Below are 26766 nucleotides of genomic sequence, written 5' to 3'. Positions count from 1 at the left end.
GGGAGGGGAATTTTAATATTTATTTTTTAGTTCTCGGCAGACACAACATCTTTGTATGTGGTGCTGAGGATCGAACCCGGGCTGCACGCATGCCAGGAAAGCACGCTACAACTTGAGCCACATCCCCAGCCCGTGTCTTTAACTCTTGAATGAGGAGCCCTGGGACCCCCAAAATCTAGATATTCTTTTTTTGGTATATTATACTAGTGAGAAGTCTATGTTCTCAAGGTCTGTGGATGGGAAGGAGAGACAGAGGTTGAAATTGAGGAAAGGAAGACTCTTAAGAGTAAATACTCACAGGCTTCTCAAAACGTGAAAATGAAGGTAAAATAGGGTGATGGTAAAAGGTGGAAGACAGACTTTTGAAGGAATCTGTGGATGAGTGAGGAGGAGGATGGTGACCCTGGAGGTGAACTAGCAACACAGGAAGAGTCAGCAAGAAGGATGAGTTCAGCCAGCCTTAAAGAATTTAAAGTGTAGGGAGAATTTTGACACTTGCAAAGGAAATTCAGGGAGCACAGTGCAGTGAATTGAGAGAACTTGTTAAATCAAGATCTTCTGAAAATGTTAAGTTTTGGAAAAAGGCTTCAGTGTGGGAAATAGCTCCATGAGAATTGACTTTCAGTCCCTCTTAGATATCCCTGAATGACTTGTGATTAGGAGATCCGCCCGAACATGAACACTACAGCGAGCCACAGTAGTTATCAGGGCTTGCTTAATCTCATTCATTCTGGAACAACCCTGTGAGGTCTGTAATAACATCTTCCAGAACTTATGAATGAACACACCAGGCTTAGTGTGGTTAAGGGGCATGCCCAGCCTTCACCCTCCCCCCCTCCATGTTGCTCCTTATGCCAACCGACTTGCTAGAAGCAGCCACCATGCCAGGACATTTTAGAATAACACGCTAGAACCACCTGGTCCCCAGGGTCATGAGAACAGCTCTCTGACTGTCTAACACTACTGACTGACATGGCCTTCCCAGTGACTCACTGCCCTCTGCCACTCACTCCAGACCCACAAGTTCCCCCCAATCCATCCTGCCATGTGGGAGTCACAGGGGTCCTGCTGCTTCTGACACTGCAGGTAGGAGTTAATGATAAAAGATGTTGAAATACATTAAATAAGAATTAAATAGGGGAAATACATTAAGAAGGGGCCTAGGGAGAGAGAAATGAAGGTCATCTGTTTAGGAGGCAGAATACTCCCTGTGCTGTCCTCAGGGTCAACCTCAGTCTTCTGGTCAACCTACCTACTTTCAACCTGGGCCCAGATGTTATGATGGAAGAGGAGGAAGACAGGGAAAACAAGAACTTTATTAAGAAAACACAAAACCATGGTAACTCTACAACACGGGCTGAGGAATCAATTAAAATTCTGGGTGCATAGGATTCCTAACTAGAGGGATCCTTGAGGTTGGAGTCTGTGGCCTCCAACCAAATGTCTTCTCTTTAGTGCCAGCAGGATGAGACCTTCTTGGCCTTCTCACGGCGGCGCTTTCTCCCTGGCAGGGAGGACACCAATCGCTTCCTGAGCCAATGGAAAAAGCCCTGGAAATTCATGCAGGAAGTGCCTTCTTTATCTGAAGGCAGGTCCCCCTCCTCTGACTGCAATGCTGAGACTGGGGAGCTCTTTGCTGTGCCAGGCTCCTGGCTTTCCATCTGCCAAGACAAAGAGGAGGAGTTAGAGACATTCAGGGTCAGCAGCAATGGGGCCAATATCACTCATTTATGGATTTCCAATTTACTTTTTTACCAAAATGAGCCAACTGTCAATGCAAAGTGTCAGACTCACTCACATTAAAGCCACACACAGGCACACACACTGGTCTGCACAGGGCTTCTCTCTGTCCTCCCCTCCGTCTCTCAGTGCTCCCTGGCATTGCCCAACACCTCTTCCCTGACCCCTTTCCTGGCTGAGCACCTTCTCCCATTGCTCATCTGCTCAGACACTGGGGTCCTCCTCTGCTTCACAGCAGATACAAAGACTCCATGCTGTCCCACCTGGCACCCCCACTGGGCTTGTCCCTTCCTTTCCAGGAGGGCAGCTCTGTGCTCACCTCAACAATTTCATCCTCCTCAAGCTCAGGAGGCATTTTTAGGAACTGCTTGATGTCTCCATTTTCCTGTGGTATACATTTGGGCATGTCCTGACAAGCCTCCTCCTCTTCGGGACTGACCTGAGGCATCTGGGAAGACACACTGATGGACGACTGGACATCCTCCTCCTGGGGCGAATAAGAGAGCACAGGGTCCTCATCTTCATCATCATTCAGACTGTCTAGACATACCATAATAGTTTTCGAGAAATCATCCAGTTCCCAGACAGTCTGGGTCATTGTTTCCTTTTGGTACTTGTCCATCCTCTGGTCATTGTCACTTTGAGCCGAGTTAGGTGCTGAGTCTTCTTGGAGGCTGTGCAGATAGGCATTCACGACCTCGTCGATGTCTTCTTCGCCCAGCTCTTCTGGCTTCTCCTGAATTTCGTTTCTTCTCCCCATGGGTCCCCTTACACTTTGGGTTCCCCATGGCCCTTGGTCAGGAGGGAGGGAGGGAGGATCCTCAGAGGTCACATCTTCACAGGGCGTGATTGCCTCACTGTCAACGTTTTCCTCGGAGGGGAAATAGCCTATAGAGAGGCTCTGGTTGGAACTGTATTCTGAAACGCACTGCTCTATGTCAGAGCAGCTGCTGCCAGTGGACGAGTTGTCCATGGGGTCCAAGAGCTCAAATGCCCAGTCTCTTTGGACCCTGGAAAATTCAAAAGAAAAACATTAATGGATGATATGGGGGAAGCTACTCATGTACTTTTCCAAATGATGCCCATTCTTTTATCCATTCCCAGCTATCTCACTCAGGCAGAAGTGCATTCTGTATTTGTACTCTCCAGTCAAGGGCACAAGAGGCAGTTCTTTCTCTTTAAAAACTCATTTTATTGAATAATGACCCTCTACCCTGAGCATCTCCACCTGATACCTCTCACGCTTTGTCTTATCACTACAGTGGGAGGAACTGCCTGCCATAAAAGATAGTTGTATAATTTTGAAAAGTATAGGAAAGTCAATGATGTAAATAAATATCATATATCCCACCATCCAAGGAAAATGACAATCCTCAGGGAAAGAATTTGGTACATTCCTTTATAGTCTTCTTTTTCCTCTTATCTACATATTTGCATGTGTGCGCACATCTATATATATGGGAATTCACATCAAAGACAGTGAGATTATTAAATTTTGTAGGACAACCTGCAGGAAACACATATATGGCTATTCTGTAATCCTTAAGAACTTTCTCATTAACTCTCTTTGGTGATCACCTGAGACAGGGGCAGAATATTATATTTTGGATGTGAGGTGTCCATCGTAAGCTCTTGTTAATTCCAGAATATTCAGAGGTCAGAGGAGTAGAATTGTGAGTGCAGAAACCTAGTGAATTGATCAACCATTAACATAGGTGAACCTTAGATAATTAAGACCATTAAGAATGGTCTTATTAATGATACTAAAGCACCTTATCCACACATTTCTGCCTTTGTTTAAGTAGTCCTGTAGGTGGGAACATTGAATCAAAGATTACAAATATTTTTAAATTATGAGAATTGGTGTTCAATTACTTTCTAGAAAGAATACAGCTATTTAAATGCCCATCCTGACATCATCTGATGGCATCTGTAGTCCAGCATTTCCTGTGATGCCCAGCAAGTCATTGGGGAAAGGAATATACAAACATTGGCTTTCCCTTGAGATCTCTCTCTCTCTCTCTCTCTCTCTCTCTCTCTCTCTCTCTCTCTCAGTCTCCTCTTCTCTCTCTCTCACACACACACTCACGTACCTTGTAGACTCTGTCACAACTGACTCTATTTACTTTCTGCAGAAAGAGAAGCTTCCAACTCCTCAGGCAGACACAGGCTACCTGAAGTCCTTCAGGTACTGAAGTAACTGAGAAGTGCAACTGTCAGAATCCTTTGAGAACTTTGGCTGCCGTGACAACAGAGGAACACAGGAGAGTCACAAAGGTGGAAGGAAAATGGTGATAGAAAACCAAAGGACCCATCCCCTTGCTTTAGTCATTTATTTGTTTCAATGTGACCAAATCATATGACAAGAACAACTTAGAGAAGGGAAAGTATTTTGGGACCTCACATTTTCAGAGGTCATAGGTAACTGGCTCCCTTGCTCTGGGTCCTTAGTGCACCAGCCCATCATGGGGGAAGGACCCATTGGAGGAAATGTATCAACAGATGGGGGTCAGAAAACTGAGACAGGAAAGGGCCACAGGAAGAATACCTCCAGGACCAACTCCCAGTGACTCACCTCCTCCAAACATATCCTACCACCTACCATTTCTATCCAGTCAGTTCATTCAAACTAGGATGAATTCATGAGGTTTCAGCTCTCACAATCTACTCCTCTGACCTCTGAATATTCTGGCATTAACAAGAGCTTATGATGGACACCTCACATCCAAAATATAATATTCTGTCCCTGTCTCTAAATAGCTCCTATCCTTCTCACAGAGCAAGATGCAGGGCGTTTGTCTCTAAGAGTCTCAGAGTGTCCACAGCTCTGGTACTTCCCAAAAGTTCAGGCCAAGTCCAAGTTTCCTCTGAGACCTCAGACCAACTCTGAGTTGTGATGCCCTGGAAAAGTCAGAGAGAAGTTTCATATATCCTAAATACAGCTGCACACAATAATCATCCCCATTTCAAAATGAGGGACTAGGACACAAGCAGAAGTACTGAGGCCAAAATAAGACCAAGACCCAGCTGGGCAGAGAGGTCCCCTGAGTCCACCTGCAGTGACCAGGACACTTAATGGTGAGCTGTTACTTCCCAGAGCTTGGTTGCAGGGCTCATGGGGTGTCTTTTAGCCTGGCAGTCTCTGTAGCCCCCAACTTGGCTGTATGCCATTTCATAATTCCTGGGGTCTCCACCACAGCTTCACTTCACATTTACTACATCAAAGATTGGTCTCTCAGGGGCACCTACAGGGACTTTGCCCAGCAACACTTTGCCTGGCTCCAGGTCTTTCTTCGAAATCTTGGTGAAGACTTCATGACCCCTTAAGTATTTGTCAACAAAGAGACATGAGTTTAATCACCCCTAAATAAATAAATAAATAAACAAACAACAAAAAAACATGTATGTGTGTGCATGCACACACACACACACACACACACACACACACTTTATGTAATAGTAGAACAAACCCAATAAATAGCTATCTGACCTAAAAGAACTTCAGCTCATTGGGATCTGTCAGTTTCCTAAGATGTTTCCCAAATATATGTCTCTATTTCCATTCAGTAAATGGCACACATTTACAGTGTGCCATAACCATCTTCCATTTTTCATTATTGACTGGACTCAAGTACCTACTTTCTGTTCTCTAAGCTTGTAGAAGTTCTCTCCTTCAGAGTTTTGATGGCATGATGCAATGAATAGGCAGAGCTGGGGTTGGTGAGAAACACCAATGATCTAAGAGATTCAGCCTGACAAATGCCCCCAGGCTGCCCCAGCTGCCATGAGTGACCATGGCCTCCCTGAGTATGTGCAGGGTCTTGTGCTCATGTCCACATGCCCCCTTTCTGGGTGTTAGCTCCTTTTAGGCTCAAAGAAGCCTCTGAGCTAAGTCTCATTGGTTGCCTGCTTCACAGAAGAACATGTAACATGCACAGTGATGGCTCACATTCCCAAGTCATAACCCCAGGCACCTGGATTCAGAGGCAGTCTGCCTTCAAAGCCCCCACCCCTTAATCTCCACACGCCCTCATCTCTAGGGACCTGAGCACCCACTTCCTCCTGGAAGACTGTGTCTCCTACATAAAATGTCATGTAGGCAATGCATGGTCTTCCACATATGTTAAGTCATGTCTAGATTTCTAATACAATGTAAATCCTAGAGTAAATCATTGTTGTATTGTATTCTCAAGTAATAATGATAAGAGAAATGTCTGTGCATGTTTACTATAGATGTAAAAAATTTTAAGGGTTTTTTAATTCTCCGTTGGCTGAATATTTTTATGGGGAAGTTATGATATAGAAGGTAAACTGTACAATAGAGTTTTGTATATTGGTCTTGTATCTGGTAGTTTGCTAAATTTATTACTTCTAATAACTTGTAGATTATCTATTCTAAACATGACAATGTATCTCTTTCTTTTTATTTAAATGTATTTCCAGTTTATAAGCCATTAGACCAAAGATGCCCTTTCTCAGTGGAATGAGTAGTTATTAACTAAAGGATTCTGTGAAAACTGATCCAGAAATTTTTCTCAAAAACTCATGACATCTCTTGAGACTGTTATCTATGTTAACTCTGTATCTGTAATTGAACTATGGATTTCATTTACTTTTCTATATGAAATAACTTTTCCCATGATTTTATCCTCATTTTAAAATTTAAAGGCAAATTTTCAATGCACATTTTTCAGGAATCCTATTAATGGGAAATTAATAGGCTGACCTTTAGAACCACGGGATCACAATCATTTACCAAGACACAGGCTTTTTTAGTAGTTTGCAACTACTAAAAAGTGTTGAAATGAACTAAGAAACCCCAAGTATTTTTTTTTAGATCCTTCATACTTAATGCTAAAAATTGTTGCCTCATTTATTCAATATCACTGGGCTGAAAGGTGTTGTGTATAAGTCAGCCTTTCAGATAATTATGCTTTAGTCCTTTGAACCAAAAATTTAAAAAAAATATTCTCTCATTTTTTAAATGCATTGCATTTTTTAGAACCCTGTGGACAGACCATATTAACCTTCCTTTGACCTTTTAGTGATGATTGGTGTCATTCTTATGAATTATAAAATTGCTCTGTGTTGTAAATCTGGTTGCTCTCAGGGGAAATGGAATATTGAAACCTGTTTCATCTTTTTGTTAAATAAATTAATACAGACTGCTTTTATTTTTAAAATCTAATTTCCAGATTGTTTCTTAAAATGTCTTTTTCTTCCTTGTTTTAGGACTGTTAAAGCCATACTTTCTAACTTCTGTCAGATGCCTGTCCTGTGGCTTCTATAAGATTTTTTGATCAAGAAACAATATAAAGGTGAAAACTAAATGAATGATAAAGATTATCTAGAAACGTAGGAATGGCACATTACTAATATCTGGCTTCCTTTTTATTTTTATTTTTTTGACCTGGAAAGTGGAGTTAAGGTAAAAGGTATTTAAATGAAACAAAAAAAAATGTAGAGTATGGCAAGATAAGAACATGAGCTTTTATTCTAGAATGTTGTGACAGCTATTTTGGAGTCACAGCTATTTTGCAATCTCTTAGTGTTGAGGCTGCTGGACACCCTGTCATCTAAATAGTGACTTATCACTCTCTTTCCAAGATTGACAGCCACATTGTAGAATTCTTAGCACATGATTGATAAGGAAAAAATATATGGGTACAATTCCATTTCCACCAATTGTTTGGATAAGTCATTTCACTTCTGTATTGTATATACCATGTTTATACGTTTGTCAGGATAATCTTTTCAAAGACTTGGAGATATTCGCCCTAGAATTTTTATCTTCTGGTCTTTACCACTTCCCAGTAGACATATCATTATGTGTGTATTCTCAAAAAAGAACAGGGGAGAAGCAAGTCAACATATAGGAGATTCCTCATAATGCTAGGACTTCAAAACATGCTTGTCCTTAAAGGAATAGAAAGGAATTTTGATCAAAATAAGATATTTAAGAGAAGAAAAAAAATTATATTATTCCCTATTTTTTTTCTTTGAAATTATAAAATGATGTTTTGGCTAGAGGACAGGATGAGGCATGGAGGAAAATTATTGGGAGCCTCCAGTCATGAGGACAATTGAGAGGCTTCAGTGAGAGTGGCTGAAGGACATGGTAGGAACCAAAGTATCAGATAGGTTTGTAGGCATGGAATCACAGGGAGGCATATACATCCCAGAGAATGACCTCTTGGTGTTCCTAAGACAGCCTTAGAGCAAAAGGCTAAGACCCAATAGGGTTTTTCTGCTCCAGCACGATGCCTGTGTAGCCAAATGACTTTTACATCCAAGTGGTACCGTGATAGTGGAGAGATCCACCAGAGGTGAAGGGACAGAAACAGGGGCGTCTCCAGATAGGCTGTGATGGAAAACAGACAGGGAGCTGCTCATCTAAGGAAATGCTATGTACCAAGATTGCATATTGACTCCTTGAATGCTCATTAAAAACACATAAAATAGGCCTTGTGGTAGTTATTATCTTTGTTTTACCAAGATGGAAATTACAGCTGAGAGAAATTAAATAATTTAGCAAATGTTACACAGCAATGGAGAAAATATTCATATCCAAATCATCCTCGATACAAATATAGTACTCTGAAACAACAGGCAGCACATTGGCTTTTGATCTTAAACCCACTATGTAAGTATAAATTATTGCATCCTTTGGCTTCCTTGGTCTAGGTAGCAAAAACACTAATCTTGGCACAATCTACAATACCAATCTTAAGTGTCGTTCTTGAAGGAAAATAAAACCCACTCATATAATACCTTTAGAATGCTATTAGGTAAAACTAAATAAGAGCCTTGGCTTTATGGATTTTTAATTATTAGTGCCTCTGCTAATTAATTTCTACTCTGTCCAATCATAAGCGGAGTCTTTTCGTCCATTTAAACTGTAAATATCTAACAAAAATAAATCTTTCAAATACATACCACATTGTACACCTTCTTCTACTCCAAATGGGAGTACAGTGTTATTTATGATTGGAAATGGAAGGAACGTGTAAATTCAACAAAACCATGGTTGGAACAAGACAGAAAGTTTTATTCTTTTCCCATGAGAACCCAGGGGTGGCATGGTAGCTCTCTCTGCTTCCAAGGCTCCCAGAGAGTCAGGCTGCCTGTCCTTCACTGTTCCAGGATTCCTGGGTCGTGGCCTCACGTTCCAAACAATGTTTAAGCAACAGTAGGATGGGGAAAATGGACAAAAGGACTTAGCAGTTTTCTCCTAAAGAAGGACCTCAGAAATCACCACCTGACATTTTTTTCCCCCATTGGTCAGAATTTGGCCACAGTGACATACCTCATACCAAGCTAATCTGAGAAACGTAATGTATTTTGGAAGCCTTTATTTTATTACAAAGCCTACTTCTCTGAAAAAGAGAAGGAAACAAATACTGGAAGAAAGCTAACAGATCCTGTCATATGTGCAAGCAATCACTTACTTAATTAAAAAAAAAATATTAGAAAGAAAGAAACCTGGCTTCCTAAGTCTGCTTCCCAAAGGAATTAGAGATTCATGATTGAAATCTTCAAAACAAAACCTGTAAGACCTGCTCAGTCCATAGCTGATATCAGTGTCAATATCAATCTTAGTGCCTAATCAATAGTATATCAGGGAACAAGATGTAAGGACTAGACTGGTTGTTGAGGAATGAGCATTATATTATGTATGTATACACACATATACATGACTATATATGCACATAATACCCATATTTACCCACCATGAAGTGCCACCTTCCATAGGTCTGAATGCATTGAAGCCAACAGGTGATGAACTGAAACTGTGAGCCACAATCAATCTTTACTCCTTCAAACTTTTCTCAGGTGTTTTGTAGTAGCAACAGAAAGTTGACTAATTCACTTTTTTATTTGTTTGTTGGCTTTTTTTTTTTTTGTGGTTCTGGGGATCAAGTCCAGGGCCTCACGCATGGCAGTCAAACACTCAACCACTAAGCAGCATACCTGGCTCCAAGAATGACATGTTTCGAGAGAGAAGACTTGAGTTCCAATGCCTTTTGCTACCTCTAAACAGCTGTGTGAGTTGAGCCAAGAATTGAATTTCTCACGTAGGCACTTGGAAATTTAAATTTTGTATTTTAAATACATATATAGAAAATCTCCAATGGAATGATACTTAAGATTGTTTCTAGCTTTTAAGGTGTATTTTCTGCATGTATATAGATAATTGAATACTTAGAAAAAAAATTTGATCCCCCAATGCTCTTCCTGGCAAAACCTAACTAGATAAAATAACGAAAACAGCTGCATTACCATCAGAAATAAGGTTTATCCTATTTAGAAATGAAGTAATAAACCTCATTTAAGAATGTCAATCCTCAGTAATAATTTTTTTTTATGCTTACTGCTCCGGAAAGAGATTGTCTAACTTCTAAGTTTGTTTTTGAATCCCCTACCTTAATTAAATCCCTCATGTCAGAGCACCATTAAAGTGCCCAGGCATGAAAGATATCTGGTTTGTTGCACTAGATAATTAAATTGTGTCAAGAGCAAGATTGGCTCAATAAAATAGTGGGGTGTATGTGTGTATTTGTGTGTGTGTGTGTGTGTGTGTGTTATCTCTGACTCTAGAAAACAAACTTTAATTGTTATCTTTCTAGAACAACTTTGAATTTTCAAAAAAATGTCTTCACAGAAGATTAGGATTTTAAAAACAGGAGCTGGAATGTTACAATGTTAATTTGGGGTTGATATTTCTTATAAGATCAATAAGGAAGGGAGATAGGGAGGAAAAAAATTCAGAATGAAGGAATTAGGGAGAATTGGTAGAAATTTGGGCAAAGAAAGAGAGGAAAATTGAAAGAAGACCCACCAGAGAAAATGAGAGAGAAGTCGAAGTGGGTTTCATTCAGTTAGAACTGAATTCATTAATGTTAACTAACACCTTCTCAGGGCTTATCTCTGGACTATGGATAGCAGAGGAAATGGCTCCCTTTATCACTGTCCTGTGAATTGTTAATTAGGTTTAAGTTTGTTTAAACCTCATCATTTACTATGGAGTCACCCCATGGTTAGCTTTAACTTGTACAAATCCAATTACACATACAAATAAAAAGGAGAGAGAAGAGAAGAAACTACAGTGTTGGTAGTGGAGGTGATTCTATCCATCCCAAGAACAATATCGTGGAGAAAATGTAAGGAGAGAGAGAGATGGATCTGCAATTTCCTTCTTTGTGATCATCTCACCACTGTACCAGGTGAACATAATGTGCAAAGGAGGGAAATGTTATGCACTGTGACTCCTTTCACAGACGACATGCTACTGAAGAAAGGATAATCTGTTTCAGTTCAGTAGGAAGAAAATAACTGTATTCTGAGATTTTCAGAGCTAAATGTTGGTCTTCATCATGATAACATCCTATAGAAAGTTCAGGGCAATTTGTGTGGTCTACTGTGTTAGTCAGCTTTCCATTACTGCAACAATATATCTAAGATAATCCCCTTATAAGGAGGAAAGGTTATTTTGTTTTGCAGTTATGGAGTTTCCAGTCCATGGTTTGTTGGCCCATTGGTTTTGGTCCCATAGAAGGTCAGTTCATCATGGTAGGAGCCCATGGTAGATGAAACTTTCACCTCATAGCTGGAAACAAAAGAAAGAGACCAGGGTCTCATAATGCCATTTGAGGACATACCCCTAGTAACATAAAGATCTCCCAGGAGTCCTCACTTCTGAAAGTTTCCACAATCTCCCAACAGTTCTCAAATGGATTAAATAACACCAAACCTTTAATGTGGGCCTTTGAGGGATATCCCAGGTCCAAACTTGAGCATATATGTACTTTAGATCCTAGCTTCTGCTTACGGTGGGATATCCTTGTTTTATTGAAATGAAAAGTTTATAGTCTTTGTAATTTTGAAACTTTGAAAAGGTCCATTCTGGAATGATATACTATAATAATATAGGATGTGGATGTAATATGATATAATATAAAATTATATGATAATAATTGGAATGATTGGTATGAGTCAACTAATTCCACCATCTGCTCATTGAGCAATCTACTCTATAACTGCTTCACTAGTTAGCATGTACTCTCTTCATTGTACTGATGCTTTGGGTACTTGAGTTATGTTTTATTGCCTTCAATTTTTATTTTTTATTGATTTTTTTAAAAAATACATGACAATGGAATGAATTACAATTCTTATTACACATATGCAGCCCAAGTTTTCATATCTCTGTTTGTATATAAATTATGTTGACACCAATTCATGTCTTCAAACTTGTACTTTGTATAATGATGTCTATCACTTTCCACCATCCTTGCTCATCCCCTGCCCCCTCCGTTTCCCTCCCACCCCTCTGCCCTATCTAGAATTCATCTATTCCTCCCATGTTCCCCCACCATCATCCCACTATGAGTCATCATCCTTATATCAGAGAAAACATTAGGCATTTGGTTTGGGGGGATTGGCTAACTTCACTTAGCATTGTCTTTTCCAACGCCATCCATTTACCTGCAAATGCCATGATTTTATTCTCTTTCATTGCTGAGTAAAATTCCATTGTGTATATATGCCACATTTTTTTATATTTAAACAAATTAGGCCATTTATGAATGGGTAAACAATAATGAACAACAAAGGATGAAGAATGAAGGCCATTATTCACAGATCCCTTCTTTTATCAGGTTCTTTGGGCTTACCAAAGACCCTCTTGAAGTGTGATAAAATCAATTAAAAAAATGATTCACATAAAAAGTGAGCAATGGAGGATGACATGGTGCTACCATTTCCTGTTTCCTATGATTAAGGAACATTATGTTTGGATATGAGTTTATCCGCCAAAAACTCATGTGTGAGACAAGGCAAGAAAGTCTGAAGATGAAATGATTGGGTTTTGAGAGCTTGAACCGAATCAGTGCATTAATTCACTGATATTAACTAAAAATGGTGGTCACTGGAGACAAGTCGGGCTGGTAGAGGTGGGTCACTGAGACCATGCCTTTGGGGTTTGTATTATGTTCCGGGAGAATGGAGTGCTCTCTCCACTTCCTGATTGCCACGTCCTGATCTGCTTTCAACTCCATGCCCTTCTCCCATGATGTTCTGCCTCACCTCCAGCCCAGAGCAATGTCTATGAACTGAGGCCTCTGAAATCATGAGCATCAAATAAACTATTTTCTTCTCTAAAATTATTTTTGTCAGATCTTTTGGTCAGAGTGGTGAGACATTGACTGTGACATTAACTTTTTTTTTTCTATCCTCTAACTCTGGCAACCATTGATCTGACTGCTCATGTAGCTTCACCTTTTTCAGAGTGTCATCTAAAATGGAATCATTAAGTATTCAGTGTGTTGAGTTCAGATTCTTTCACTTAGCATAATGAATTTGAGAGTCTTTCATGGTATCCATTGATTGTGTCTTCTATTTTACTCTTTTTTACTGTCAAGTAATAGCCCATTATATGGATGTACCATGTTTTATTTATCCACTCATCAACTGATAGTCATTTGGGTTGTTTCTAGTTGGAAACAATCAACAAAGAGTTTTGTACAAGTTTTGGGGTAAAAAGTTTTTATTGCCAAGAGTAGAATATCTAGATCATAAGGTAGGTATGTTAAAAGATATAAGAAGCTTCTGAACTGTTTTCGGAGTGGAATTTTACATTCTCACCAGCCCAAGGTCTGTTTAGTTTGCCTTCTTCTGTCCACAAACCTGGTAGAAATTTGTCAAAAGTGTTTCTGGTATTAACCTCTGTATTCCCCTTTGGGGGGTTTCTCTTAGGAGCAGCAAAAAACTTTGTTCTGAACTTTAATATGAAGAACATAAAGTCGAGTTTAGGAAAAGAAAATAGTTTGTCCCTGGTCCTTTAGGTTTTAAAATGAAAATCAAGATATTTTTACATGTTAAGTCATCTTGTGTGGAACATTTCACCTTTTCCACTTCCCTATAAACAATAATGAACAACAAAGAATGAAGAATGAAGGCCATTATGAAGGCCTGTATCCTTGAGGACAAGCAGGAGTGACTGTGGTCAAGGTCAAGGGCCCGATGGCACCATGGTGCCAGAAAGTGTGGCTCTCAATTTGATGAAGCAGAGTCCTAGAGAGACTATCATCCTGTGTCTTTTTTGCTTTACTACTGAAGTTATATCTTCTTTTGTTATTCTTTTCCTGCATTGATTTTCACTGTGTGGGTCCTTTACAATGCTCCAGTGTGGGGGTTTTCATCTTTGGAAAGTCTGCCGGGCTATTGTTGTGAGATGGGCCTCTGCAACCTCCCCTCTGGAGGTATTCTTTTCCTTAGAATAAGAAAAAACAACCACGATATTATTGACAAAAGTGCTTTCCATTTATCAAGCCTCCTGCTAAAAACCTACATGCATTTATTTAACACTCACAATAATCTCTTAAAACAAATATTTGGTCCACATTTTGCAGAAATAGGAAGGGAGAATTAAGAGCTACTTTCCCCAGTGGCTGAGCTTACATTTGGCAAAATTAGAATTCACGTGCACTTTTTTTCTGTTAACAAGGCATATTCTAATGATAACTTCAAAAAAATCCCTATTCTTTTTTATCTCTATACTATGCTGCTTCCCAAATCTGAAAGAAGCAAAGGATGGTTCCTTGGGCCAGAGGCCTGAAACTACTCAGCCCACGAAAGCCCAAAATATTTCTGAGCTTGACAAATAAGCTTTAAATGGTATATTAGTAAACTGCTTCTGTGTAAAAAGTAACCACAAAATTTTGTAAGATTTGGAACTAATAATCTGTGACCTAAGCACTTTGTTAATTATGGATGGGCTTCCTTCTATGTCTGAGGATTGTCTACCTGGAAATCTGATCTAGGATGATCTTTGCTAAGCAAACAGGTGACTTGGCTTTGCTTCAAGTGTCTCTCCTTCCAGCAAGCTACCTTGGCCATGTCCTCATGATGATAGTAGAGGCACCAAGAGAACAAAGCCCAGGGCACAAGCCCATTTTAGAAGACTTCTTGTATCCATCTGCTCACATCTATTGGCCCAAACAAGCCATATGGCAAGGCTCCTTGGCAAGAGACACGACTGGACACCCCAGCTGCTAACCCACATTACCATAAAGGTGGTAGGCCATGGTCAAAGTGTTCTGATACTGTCAAGAGGATAAATATATAGACCAATGGAATAGGATTGAAAGCCTAGAAACAAATTCACACATCTGTGCTCAACTGATTTTCAACAAGGATGTAAGGGTCATTTGATGGGGGAAAAAATTGTCTCTTCAAAAATATAGCAGGGACAATTGCTTGTTTGCATGCAAAGAATACAGTTGGACTCCTATCTCACATCACCCATAAAATGCAAGTAAACATGCTTCAGTCTTAAATGTAAGAGCTAAATTTCTGAAACACTTAGAAAAATACATCAAGATAAACCCTTATAATCTTGACAATGGATTCTTAGCTAGGACACTAAAAGCATGAACAACAAAGGAAAAAAATAGATAAAATAGACTTCATAAATACTAAAAACTTTGGTGCATCAAAGTCCATTTTGATGTTTAAAGATAACCAATAAGAGAAAATACTTATAAATCATATATCAGACAAAGGTCTAGTATTCCAAATATATGAAGAATTTCCACAACTCAATATCTAAAAGCCAAAAAAAAGATAATTATAAACTGGGAAAATGACTGAATAATTTTTCCAAAGAAGGTATAAAAATGACCAATATCATATGAAATGATGTCAAACATTGTAGGTTATTAGGGAAATGCAAATAAAAGCTACAATGAGAAACTATTTCATGCTCACTAAGATGACTATTTATAAAAGCTTGAGAGAGAACAAGAAGAAATTAAAATTCTGGTTCATTACCAATGAGAATATATAACTGTGTAGCCATTTTGGAAAACAATTTGGCAATTTCTCAAAAAGTTAAACACAGGCTTATCATATGACTCAGCAATTGATCCCTAGATAAGTGCCCCCAAAGAATTGAAAAAGTATGCAAATAAATACCTGTACATGCATCCAGTTCATTACTAACAAAAAGGAGAAAACTCAAATTCCTGCCAGTAAATGAATATACAATGGAATATTATATACATATGTTTGTGTATAAATTACATTTGTAGAAATATCTAAATAGGCAAATCAATAGAGTCAACAAGTTAGTGGTTGCCAAAGTCTGTGCAATATGTAATGGTTTATTCTTTGGATATGATGGAAATGTTTTTGGACTTGAGACAAATGATGGTTGCACAACACTATGAATGGACTAAGTGCTACTGAGTTGGGCACTTAAAATGGTCCAAACCAACAACTCTCCGGTGATGAAATCATGAATCACCGATGGTTTCCAAAGTCCTGGCACATTAAGGGAGGATACAAATACAGATGTGTCAATCTTCACTTTAGAGAAAAGAAAGACTTTCTCTAATCTGAAATCTGGAGAAACATTATGTCGATGGTTTCCTAGAATAGCATTGTTAATCACCCCACCCCTAGCACAGCATTTCAAAAGATACTGAGTAATTTTGCATTTACTGTCTTTTCTTTTACTCAAGATAATACTTTATGAGGACAATATTGTGCTTATGCTAGTCTCACCCAGAGAGAGCTAAGCTGGCATTCATAAGGGTAAGTCGATTTTATAAAGTTTGACAACCATAGAGCGACAGAGTGCACAGAACTGTAGACATTCAGCCTTTCCCTGTGCTGTGTTCTCTGGCCACACTCACAGGCCTCTAAGCCGCCCCTTTCTGCTTCCTGACTTCAGACATTGCTTATTTCCTGTGTGACTTTTAATGGGTCATCATAAAACATAAACCTATCGTGCCTTCCCCCACCTTGATATGAATCCATGCCCCTCCCCCCCACACCACCACCACCTACAGGATACAGAAGAGCATGGCCTCATCATTTCTGACTAGATAGCACAAAATCCATCCTCAAAGTACAAAAAAGATGACTTTTTAAATTTTATTTTAAATTTATACATTTTAATGTTATATATTCATGGGTTTGGCACGACATTTTAGTACACGTGTTAATGTGTAATGATCAGATCAGATATTATCTCCTCCAACATTCATTGTTTCTTTGCATTAGGTACAGTCCAATTCCTCTGTCCCAGTTATTTTTATTATTTATTTATTTATTTATTACATACATGACAATAGTGGAATGCATTACAATCATTATTATCCATTTACAGCACATTTTTTGTAACTCTGTATATAAAGTATGTTCATGCCAAATTATGCCATTATACATGTACTCTCTCTTTTTTGCATTACAATTTTTAATACACATTTATACCACAATTTATCATATCTCTGTTTGTATATAAGGTATGTTGACACCAAATTCACATCTTCATACGTGGATTTTGTATAATGATGACCATCACCTTCCACCATTCTTACTATTCCCCTTCCCCCTCCCTTTCCCTCCCACCCCTCTTCCCTATCTAGAGGTAATCTTTCTCCCATGCTCCTCCTCCCTACCCCACTTTGGGTCACCCCTTTCTATCAGAGAGAACATTCGGCATTTGTTTTTTGGGGGGACTGGCTAACTTCACTTAGCATAATCTTCTCTAATGCCACCTATTTACCTGCAAATGCCATGATCTTGTTCTTTTTTGGGTGCTGATTAAAATTCCATTGTATATAATGCCACATTTTGAAATGCATTGTTGTTTGACATACAATAGTTGTTAGCCATAGTTACCCTATGGTGTCACAGAACACTGGAAACCATTCCTCCCATGCAGCAGCACCCATGTACCAATAAACTGTCCTCTCTTTGTCCCCCTCCCCTTCCCTTTCTCAGCCTCCCTTTCCCAGAACTATTCTGTTCTCTGATTCTAGGAGATCAACTTCTTTGGCTTCCGCATGTGAGTGAGAACATGCAGTGTGGTATTGGTCTTTCTAATGCCTGACTTACTTCCCTTAATGTCCTCGGGGCTCATCTGTATTCCTGAAACTGACAATATCCCATTCTCTTATGACTGAATTTTAATCCCTGAATTAGAACTACATGCTGCTTTCAGATTCTATAACTTTCCATAAGCTCTTCCTTCTTTTCCCCTTGCCATGACACGTTAATGCCTGTTTAGCCTTCAGGTCAAATATTACTGTATGGGAAACCTCCCCAACACCCACAGGATGAGTCAGTCACTGCCTTCTGTGAATTCTCTTTCATCATTAGAGCCTAATTGCCTATTCCCGTCTCTGGAATAAGGAACATTCCATAGGCTAATTGTATTCAATAAGTATTCAACAAATATTTGTTGAGCGAATACATGCATGATTGAAGGTGTACTTTACAAAAAGTTTGCTTCTTTCATTCCCCGCTAGTTGCTTGTTACTGTTAGCCCAGTACTCATCCTTTCTAGAAGCAATCTATGTATATCATTAGGTATGTGACCTCACATTCTTGCTGTGGGTGCTTTGCAGTGGTTAATAAGGAGTAGAAGGGAGTCTCTGCAAGGACTTTATTAGGATAACACAATTCCACCTGATTCCTTCCCCTGAGCCAGGGGGAAGAAGTCACATTGCATCTACCTTGACATCTTTCAGGCTAGAAACCTGTAAAACAGCTGCAGTCCAGAGCTTCCTCAGATAAACTGGACTGGCATTGACCCAAAGCAACTCAAACCCCAGGGGTTTAGGCAGAAACAATCTGGGATGGGAATGTAATACTCCAAATGGTTTTCAGTTAGTTCTGGTTTCCATTTATCTTTCTTTCTTGGCAGGTAGGGCAAGGGTGAGGGGAAAATGGGACATGTGGAGAGTGGAATTTGATTGAATTACCTGCCAGGACTTCAGAAACCTGCATGAAAGAAATTCACGACTCAACTAGGCATCTCTTTAAGAACCATTCCTTGAGGCTGTGGATGGGGATGCTTTGGCTTTGGAAAGCATCAGGCTGTGCTAATAATTCACAGTCTCATTAGGTGAAAAAAAAAACATTGCAATCAAGAAGCAGATCAAAGACTTTCTGCAACCCACTCACTGCATTTTGGCATTATTTACATTCTCATCACCCATGTCACTGAAGGACCCTGCCAAGGTTTTCTGTCCATGAAGGATTGGGTGCCACAGTTTTCATGAAGTATTTATTCCTCTCCTTCTTTCTACCATTGAACTTCTTATCTTGACTCTGAGAATTTGTTACCATCTCTCCTACAGCATTTCATATATTTATGAGCATATCAGGGACTACATCAGACTATTCTTTCTACTGAGAAAAATATATAGACATCACTTACACAAAGCATTTCATAGTTACTTCATCCTGATTACAGCTTCGAAATAGGTCAGCCTATTTGTTTGGTCTTCAGGAATATTGTACTATTTAGTACCAACATGAACCTGACACTTATTATTCAACAGTGCAACTGTCACCCATTGATTCATGTATATGCATTGAGCAACTGTGCCAGGAGTGGCTCTGAAAGTGCCATCCAGGTCTCAATTATTTGAAATCAATCTAATGCATTCTATAATGGTGTATAAAGGTACTACATAGGACTACACATTCAGACATCTTTCTAGAGTATGAGATTTTTAAACCAAAGAGTGGACTGAATCAGCTTTTGAACCACTATATATATTTCAGTGCTGGGAACATAGTTGAAATTTTTTCTAAAATACTTAATCCTAACTTTCCCCAGTCTTTTCACTTTTGCAACAAAGATGGCATCCTAGTATCCTAGTGATTAATCCAATTAACTGTGCTGATTCTTAAACCTGTTTTCAGAATCAACACCTCCAGGCCTCTGTAATGTGAAGTCCACCATGTTTTTCTAAGAAACATGGAAGAATCACATAGGATCTGAAAAAAGTTCTGTATTCACTGTTCTCAGTGAATCTTTATAAAAAATATTACTGAGATCTGTCATCTATTATCTGATATTTCCTTAGCCTCCTTGCATGGTTTTTACCAGGTACCACAGACACTTCCTCTACCCAACTTGCCCACCAAATGCCAATGCTATACTATAGCCCTTGAGGTGCCAAGGCTGTGTGTGATCTCTGCAGGTTCTGTTTGAGAGATCAGAGAGTAATGCCTCATACTCATTTAGGGAAGTCCCTCTGTTTCAGTTAATCACAACCTGTACATCTGGATCCCAGAACAAGTTTGGTATGATATCCACTCTATTATTCTCAGAAATATCATTTCTCTCTGCTGATTACACTTTGCTATTTTGCCCATCTGTTTTCTAAACCATGCCATGCATGTCTGAACACATAAAATAGACAAAGCTTTAGACTCAGATTTTGATCTGTTATATTTTTTTCCTTATCATAAAAAACAAATGCATGCTTGCTGTAGAAGAGAAGAAGAGAAGACAATAAAAATCACTTATAATCCCACCTGCTGAACTGAACATTCTGCCATTCATTAGAAATAAACTGGAAAAAATGGTATGGATCAAAATTTCTCTTGTGTTCATTGAAAGATCTGCTTTCAGAATGAGACCTCCTTGGGATGCTTCGAAGCAAAAGTTGTGTCTCCAGAATTGCTCTCATCAATAATGGAAGCAGAAAAAGAGGCTCCTTAGAGGAAACACTGGGAAGAAAAGTTGCAGGAGGTGGGGCTGGAACTATGCTGGCATGGCAGAGAAGGAATGAGGCCAACGGAAAGGTTGGATGGGGATATTGAAACACAGGATATGCATAGTAGGCCACAATTTTCATTAGCATGACCTTAGAGGAACCCAAAGACAACACAAAGGTAAAGTACAATAGATTGCCACTGATGTGTGTGTGTGTGTGTGTGTGTGTGTGTGTGTACACACACACACATCAGTAGGTTGGTACAGGTCAGGGAGTTACTATATATATATATATAAAAGAACCATTTGGTTAAGTGATAAAAATCAATGCAGATTGTTGAAGGATGGCAGAAGGGGGTGAGGGGGAAGGTGGTAAGGAGGAGACACTGTAAAATCAGAAGAAAGAAATAGGTAACATGAATCTTGGGCCCAAGGAGATGGGTTAGGAGACCTCTGTCCCTGGAAGAACTTTCTGAAAAGGCTCAACCCTGATGTCTTGAAAACTACCAGATTTCACACCCTGGCTTAAGTCCCTGACCTTTACCAACCTTTACTCATTGAGATGATGACCTCAATGATCTTTTCCTTAAAAAGTGTGTGATATATTTAAATTTATCAATGGAATTTATTTATTCAAGAAATTTTAGTGAGTGGGTCCTCAAAAAATATTTCAAGTACTGGGGACAGGACAGTGACTAAGTCAAGGCATGTATATTCTCATAGGATCAGTAGCCTGGAAACTGAGAGGGAAGCAATAAAACAGCTTCTTGATAAGAATTTGATAAAATTTAGGAATAATCTGTGCATACACAATTTGAAAAATATTTGTAATGATTAAGAGAGATTAACATGTGAACAAATCTTACAGATTTTTCCTGTGATCCTAGTTTAAATTGCATAACTGAGTAACTTATTTGGCACATGTTGGTTGAAAGGTGTAAAAGAATTTTACTTAGTTTGTATACATTATTGGAATATTTAAGAAAAGTTGTGTTTTCTATACTTGTGCTGAAAGTACTAGATATACTATACAAGATAAGCTTCACTTAATATAAGCATATATTTAATTAGAAAATTGAGCATATTATTTTATAAATGCATTTCGACATGTTGATGAAATTTAATAACTGCATTGATTGAATAGTAATCAAAGACCCCTTTTAAGCCTTATTAAAATTTGCCAAATTTTATGAATGGAATAATAGATTTGTCTGTTGTATTTAAATGTTCAAGGAAAAAGCTGACATTTAATTATATCACTGTAATTTATGTATTCAACAAATTTTAGTGAGTGGGTCCTCAACAAATATTCCAAGTACTGGGAACAGGACAGTGACCTATCAAGACATGTAGATTCTCATAGGATCACAGCTTTAAGCAAATGAAAGGCAAATTATGTAGCCCAGCTGAAAGTTCAGTGGAGAAAAATTAAGGTGGGGTCTTTTTATATGAAGCTTCCTGATTGAGTGTCATTTGAGGAGGAAACTCTAGTTAGAGAGAAAGAGTTGGAAAAGCTTTTCTAGGGAAAGCACCCCACAGAGACAATGGGTCACTGTGCAAACACACTGACTACGTCCTTAGACCACACCACCACCAGAAAGCCAGTGCCAGACTGGATCCCCATCCACTGTTCTACAATATCACCCTTTTATTATTCTTACCTGTGTAACCTGATCTTCCTGAGAAGGAAGAAGCTGCCTGCAAAAAGATCAGGTCTTTCATTGCTGCACATAGAGGATTTGGATAGAATTGAACACTCAGTCACATTTGTAAGAGGGTAAGAGCTGATACTACTGAAGGGTGCTGTGGTGTTACAGACTTGAGATTTGCTCTGTTATATGTTGTTTTATTCAGTGAGCACAACCAATAATAGTTGGTATAGAATAGGCATTAACTCTAGTCTTTGAATATTAGTTTGTCAACGGCAATATTAAAGGTCACTTTGTTATTTAAAATAATGCTAAATAGAGCTTTTCTCTTTTTAAAATAATGTGTTCTCGATGGACAAAAATTATATAGGTTCATCATGTTTCATGTGATGTTCTGAAATATGTATACATTGTGGAATGACTGACTCAAGCTAATTAGCATGCATATATATATATATATATATATATATATATATATATAACCCTACATACTCATTTTTTATATGATGAGTAAACTTAAAATATACTCTCAGTGATTTTCAAGAACACATCTCATTGTTATTAACTATGGTAATCCTGTCGTACAACAGACATCTTGAGCTTATTCCTTCTAAGTGGAATTTTGAATCCTTTGACCAATCCTCCCAACTCCTCACCTCACAGCATCTGATATGATGACCAACACTCTACTCTCTGCTTTTAGGATCTCCATTTTTATAGATTCTATGTTTTAGTGAGCCCACACAGTGATCATAATGTTCTCCAGCTCCTTCCACAATATCACAAATGACAGGATTTCATTCTTTATGGAGACTGAGTTACATTCCATTGTGAATTTGTGCCACATTTTCTGTATTGAGGGACACCTGGGTTGATTCCGTAACTTGGCTATTGTTCACGATGCCTCCAGGAAACTGGAAGTGCACATAGGTCTTTCATATTGGTTTCATATCCTCTGTCTATGCCCTGCTAAGAGTGGAATTGCTGAACATTTGAGTTTTATTTTTAAACAAAGCCTTTCTTCTTGAATGTTGCTTAGGACACATTCCCTAACATTTTTCTTTCTCAGCTTTATTTTTCATTTAGTTTTTTCAGTACTGGGGATTAAACCTAGGGCCTCACTCATGCTAGGTGAGCGCCCTGCCTCTGAGCTGCTTCCCCAGACCTCTTTCTCAACTCTGATGTTGTCTGTCTTTCTGACACTTGGCAGCAACTGTCTTTACCCATGAAAGTGTTCAAGCAATAGATGGCAAGTTCATCTCCTGCTTTAAGCAGTCATGCCAGGTGATGGTAAATGTAATTTCCTGAACAATAACAGCAAAGCTCCATCTTTTTAGTTCAGCACCCAGGGTAGTTTAACATCCTGAGCAGTATAATCAGTGACTTGGGCAGGCTCCATTTTTATGTTTTCCTCTCAATCTCTATAAACTCTCACCTAGTATAGATCTCACTCAAATTGCCCAGACTACATTTTTTTCTCCTTTTAATTAGAGCTTCCACAGAGTGAAATAAACTGTTTTCCAAAGAGGATGACAGGAGAAGCAGAAAAGGAAGGAAGATGTGTTGCAGCATTGCTCTTACCAGCATTGACATTTTACCAAATAAACCACAAAATCCCCTAACAGCAGTGAGTTCAGAATGAACTTTTCACCATGTGTCACTCACAAGGATGGTTACAGCAGATGCCATCCCCATTGAGTGATATTATGGTAACATTCTATGTTCACTAACTACCTGGGTTAAAAGTTGTTTTCCAAGACTGAGCTCAAAGGTACAAAAGAGAGTGGAGGCAATTAGGTGACATCTAATGATACACCATTGCCTATCAGTTGATTAGCAGATGCTTGCCAAATAACTGAAATCAGGAAATGTGCTCTAGATAAAAAAATATGTCAAACAATAAACTCTTGTCTTCACTTTGGCCAGTTTTCTCTTATTGAATTCAATATGAAGTTTTACCCATTGAGTTACCTGTGGTCATTTTTGGTTTAATGGATCAAAGAACCAAACTGTGACTCTTTTGATCCAAATGTGTTTTATCATGCTAGAACATTTTGGGAGATGTATATCTTCTGCAGAATCAGCATTTTTAGATAGTATTTGTAATGTTAATTTGATATCACTATTTTCAGATGAGAAGAGATGAGATTCTACAAAGTAGAATATCTTATTCATCTAATTACATGATTTTTTTTTCCTTTTCTCAATTGCAATTAGTGATCTTTTTTGAGTATACTGTTGCTGGGCAGGGGCAGGGGTCTCTGGAGATATATACAGAGTGAGGGCCTCTGTCCATCCACTCATGTGTTAGGATGGGCTTGCTGTGCATGGGTAGAAGGGAAAGGGACCCTGTTGGTTACCATATTTGCACAAAAGTTTGTGGATGTCACTAAGTTAAGGATCTTGAGATGACATCATGCTGGATTACCCAGGTGGGCCCTGAATCCCCAAACAAGAAGACACAAAGAGAAGATATGGACACACAGAGGAGAAGGTGATGTGAGGATGGAGGTAGAGATGAAGTGATGTGGCCACAAGCCAAGGAGACCAAAGAAGTTTAATGACTGGCCTCAGAAACTGAAAGATACAAAAAGGAGCCTCTCCTAAAATCCAGAGGCTGTGTCATCTTGCAACACCTTGATTTTAGATACCTGGTCTTTAGAACTGTGAGAGAATAACTTTCTGCTTTAATGAAGCCATGCAGCTTGTGGGAATTTGTTGTGGCAGACCTGGGAATTGTGTGTGTGTGCGTGTGTGTGTGTGTGTGTGTGTGTGTGTGTGTGTGTATCTCCCTAAGTAAAGAGACGTAAAAGAGACCTGTGGCCACAAAGCAGATACAAAGAACTTAAAGGTCAAGCAGTTGAGTTCCTCCTCTAAATTGTGACCTCTGCCACCAAGGAACCCTGGGCTCAGATAGGGGAATCCTGGGACCCCCCCACATACCCACATGTGAATCCAGCAGCTTACCCCCTGGTACATCATCAGCCAAATGGAGAAGAGACTGTGCCATCTACCACTCCCTCATCCCACAAACTCTACCTCAAAATAATAGGGGAACTCTGCCCCAATCTGACACTGTGACAAATAAAGTAGTATATTGTTATTTTCATTTGGGTTTCCTGGAAACAGACTGAGATTGAGTGTTTCAATGCAGAAGTTTTGCCGGAGAGAGTTCTTGGGAAACTTATCCATAAGGAAGGGAGGAAGAGAGGAAAGGACACAGGAAAAATCTATCAATGTGGTTTCAAAAAAAGCAAACACCATGGAATCCTGAAGCTGGGATGATCCTTCAGAGTGGTCCCAAATTGAAGCAGGAGGAGCACATCTTCTTTACACCAGAGAGTCATTGTCTTTGGGTTTCCCATGACTTTGATCAAGACAGTTTCTTGTTGCTGCATTTAACTCCCAGGGATGGGTACTGCTGGAAGTTGGCAGCATGAGATGCCTGTAATGTCCCTACAGAGAAGATCTGGATGAGGCACTGCAGCATCCCCTGAAACAGACAAAGGGAAATAACAGCCCAGGTGAGGAGTTTCAGCCTGAGAGTGGAGGAATAAGCAGAGCAACCAACACGGGGCCCTGGGATTGAACAAGGCTAACAGGCAGTCTGCTGGAGACTTAGAGATGAACAAATAACAAAGGCATTTAAAGAACATCAAATACAAAACTAAAGGAAATCAAAAGGCCTTTGCAGGACCTTAACCAGTTTACAAACTTAAAATCTCATAGATGAATAAGAAGAAAGCATGTGACTCTAAAAACAACTGGAAGAAGTGGCTCAAACATTAAGCAAATAGGGAAGAAGAAGAATCCAAAGTCAAATCTACTTAGGGAAGATAGCAAAGACGTGTAGGATAGATCCGGGAGGCTTAATTTGAACACTAGATACCTTTGAAAAAAGACTCAGAGAAGGCAGTCACTGAACAAATAAGAAAAGAAAGACCCAACTAGTGAATAAAAGGGCACATTAAATCCTAAGCAGAATTAGTTTTAATTAAAAAATAAACCCATAAATCCAAGACATACTCTTATGATATCTGTGAATACCAAAGATGAATCTTCACATTTCCAGACCCAAAGCTAAAGAATCAGGAGGCAAATTAGAACAAAGACCTTGAGATAAGAAAGATGATGTGGAAATGAAAACCTACAATTGTGTACAGTTAAATCCAAGCAGGTGGTAAGAGAATGGAAGGAAACTTTCATATGTGGTAAGCAGGGCTCCTGAAGCAGACTCACCAGGTCTCAAGATAGTCTGGAACTGAAAACACTGAAGTTGTGTCTTCCAAAGATAGACATTAAGGGGCAGTATTAAGGTAAGGAGATGGAAATAAACCGATTATTCTAAAGTTTCGTGGTTTGCACAAGATAGATATTAAAATAGTTGTGGATGCGATTGCCCAGGAGGAGTGAATAGTTATTTTGTTTTGTTTTTTTATATGGTACGAAGGTATATGGTAAGTGTATTGAATATGGAAGGTAATGAACCATGGAAAGGAAACAGAAAGCAGATTTCCAGGGAACCAGGAGAAAACAAAAATGGACATGAATACCAACTTGCACTAAGAGCAAAAATAAGGACAAAACTGGGGGCGATGAATGAAAATAACCAACCAATGTAAGCCAAAATGGAAAGAATAAGATTGGGTATATCAGTGGTTAAATTAAAGGTAAAGGAACTATTTTCTCCTATTAAAAAAAAAAAAAAAAAAGACAACGATTGTTGGAATGAGTTACATACATGCACCTGCCCCCTCCACACACATGGTAGTTTGTGAGGAATACACCATGATTTCTTCCATTTGCCTTTTTGGATTCACGTTATCCCTTTTTACACACCCTGCAATCTGCTCTGTG

The 26766-nt window shown here is 39.0% G+C and overlaps 1 protein-coding gene across 1 annotated transcript; it reads right to left on the bottom strand.

Annotated features, from left to right (window-relative positions):
- Window positions 1-1451: 1451 nt before the first annotated feature.
- Window positions 1452-5835, bottom strand: LOC143388753 (uncharacterized protein C12orf71 homolog). Its single transcript, XM_076842307.2, has 5 exons — window positions 5690-5835; window positions 4990-5062; window positions 3915-3979; window positions 2060-2750; window positions 1452-1661 (listed from the first exon to the last, which is right to left on the bottom strand). The coding sequence occupies exons 1-5, from the start codon at window positions 5833-5835 to the stop codon at window positions 1452-1454; spliced, it is 1185 nt and encodes a 394-aa protein (XP_076698422.2).
- Between the last annotated feature and the right edge of the window lie 20931 nt (window positions 5836-26766).

The sequence above is a fragment of the Callospermophilus lateralis genome, chromosome 11 (genome assembly GCF_048772815.1).
Source record: "Callospermophilus lateralis isolate mCalLat2 chromosome 11, mCalLat2.hap1, whole genome shotgun sequence".
In the NCBI taxonomy this organism is placed as follows: domain Eukaryota; kingdom Metazoa; phylum Chordata; class Mammalia; order Rodentia; family Sciuridae; genus Callospermophilus; species Callospermophilus lateralis.
The sequence above is the reverse complement of the archived record's forward strand: the minus strand, read 5'-3'. Positions and strand labels throughout refer to the sequence as shown.

Bases quoted from the DNA above. Each gene is read 5' to 3' on its own strand.
- LOC143388753 (XM_076842307.2), bottom strand. From the start codon at position 5,835: ATGACATTTTATGTAGGAGACACAGTCTTCCAGGAGGAAGTGGGTGCT. The intron at 3,980-4,989 runs GTAGGTGCCCCT...TTGTCACGGCAG, and splicing joins TGTTGCTGGGCAAAGTCCCT to CCAAAGTTCTCAAAGGATTC. The intron at 1,662-2,059 runs GTGAGCACAGAG...TTGTCTTGGCAG, and splicing joins AGGAGGATGAAATTGTTGAG to ATGGAAAGCCAGGAGCCTGG.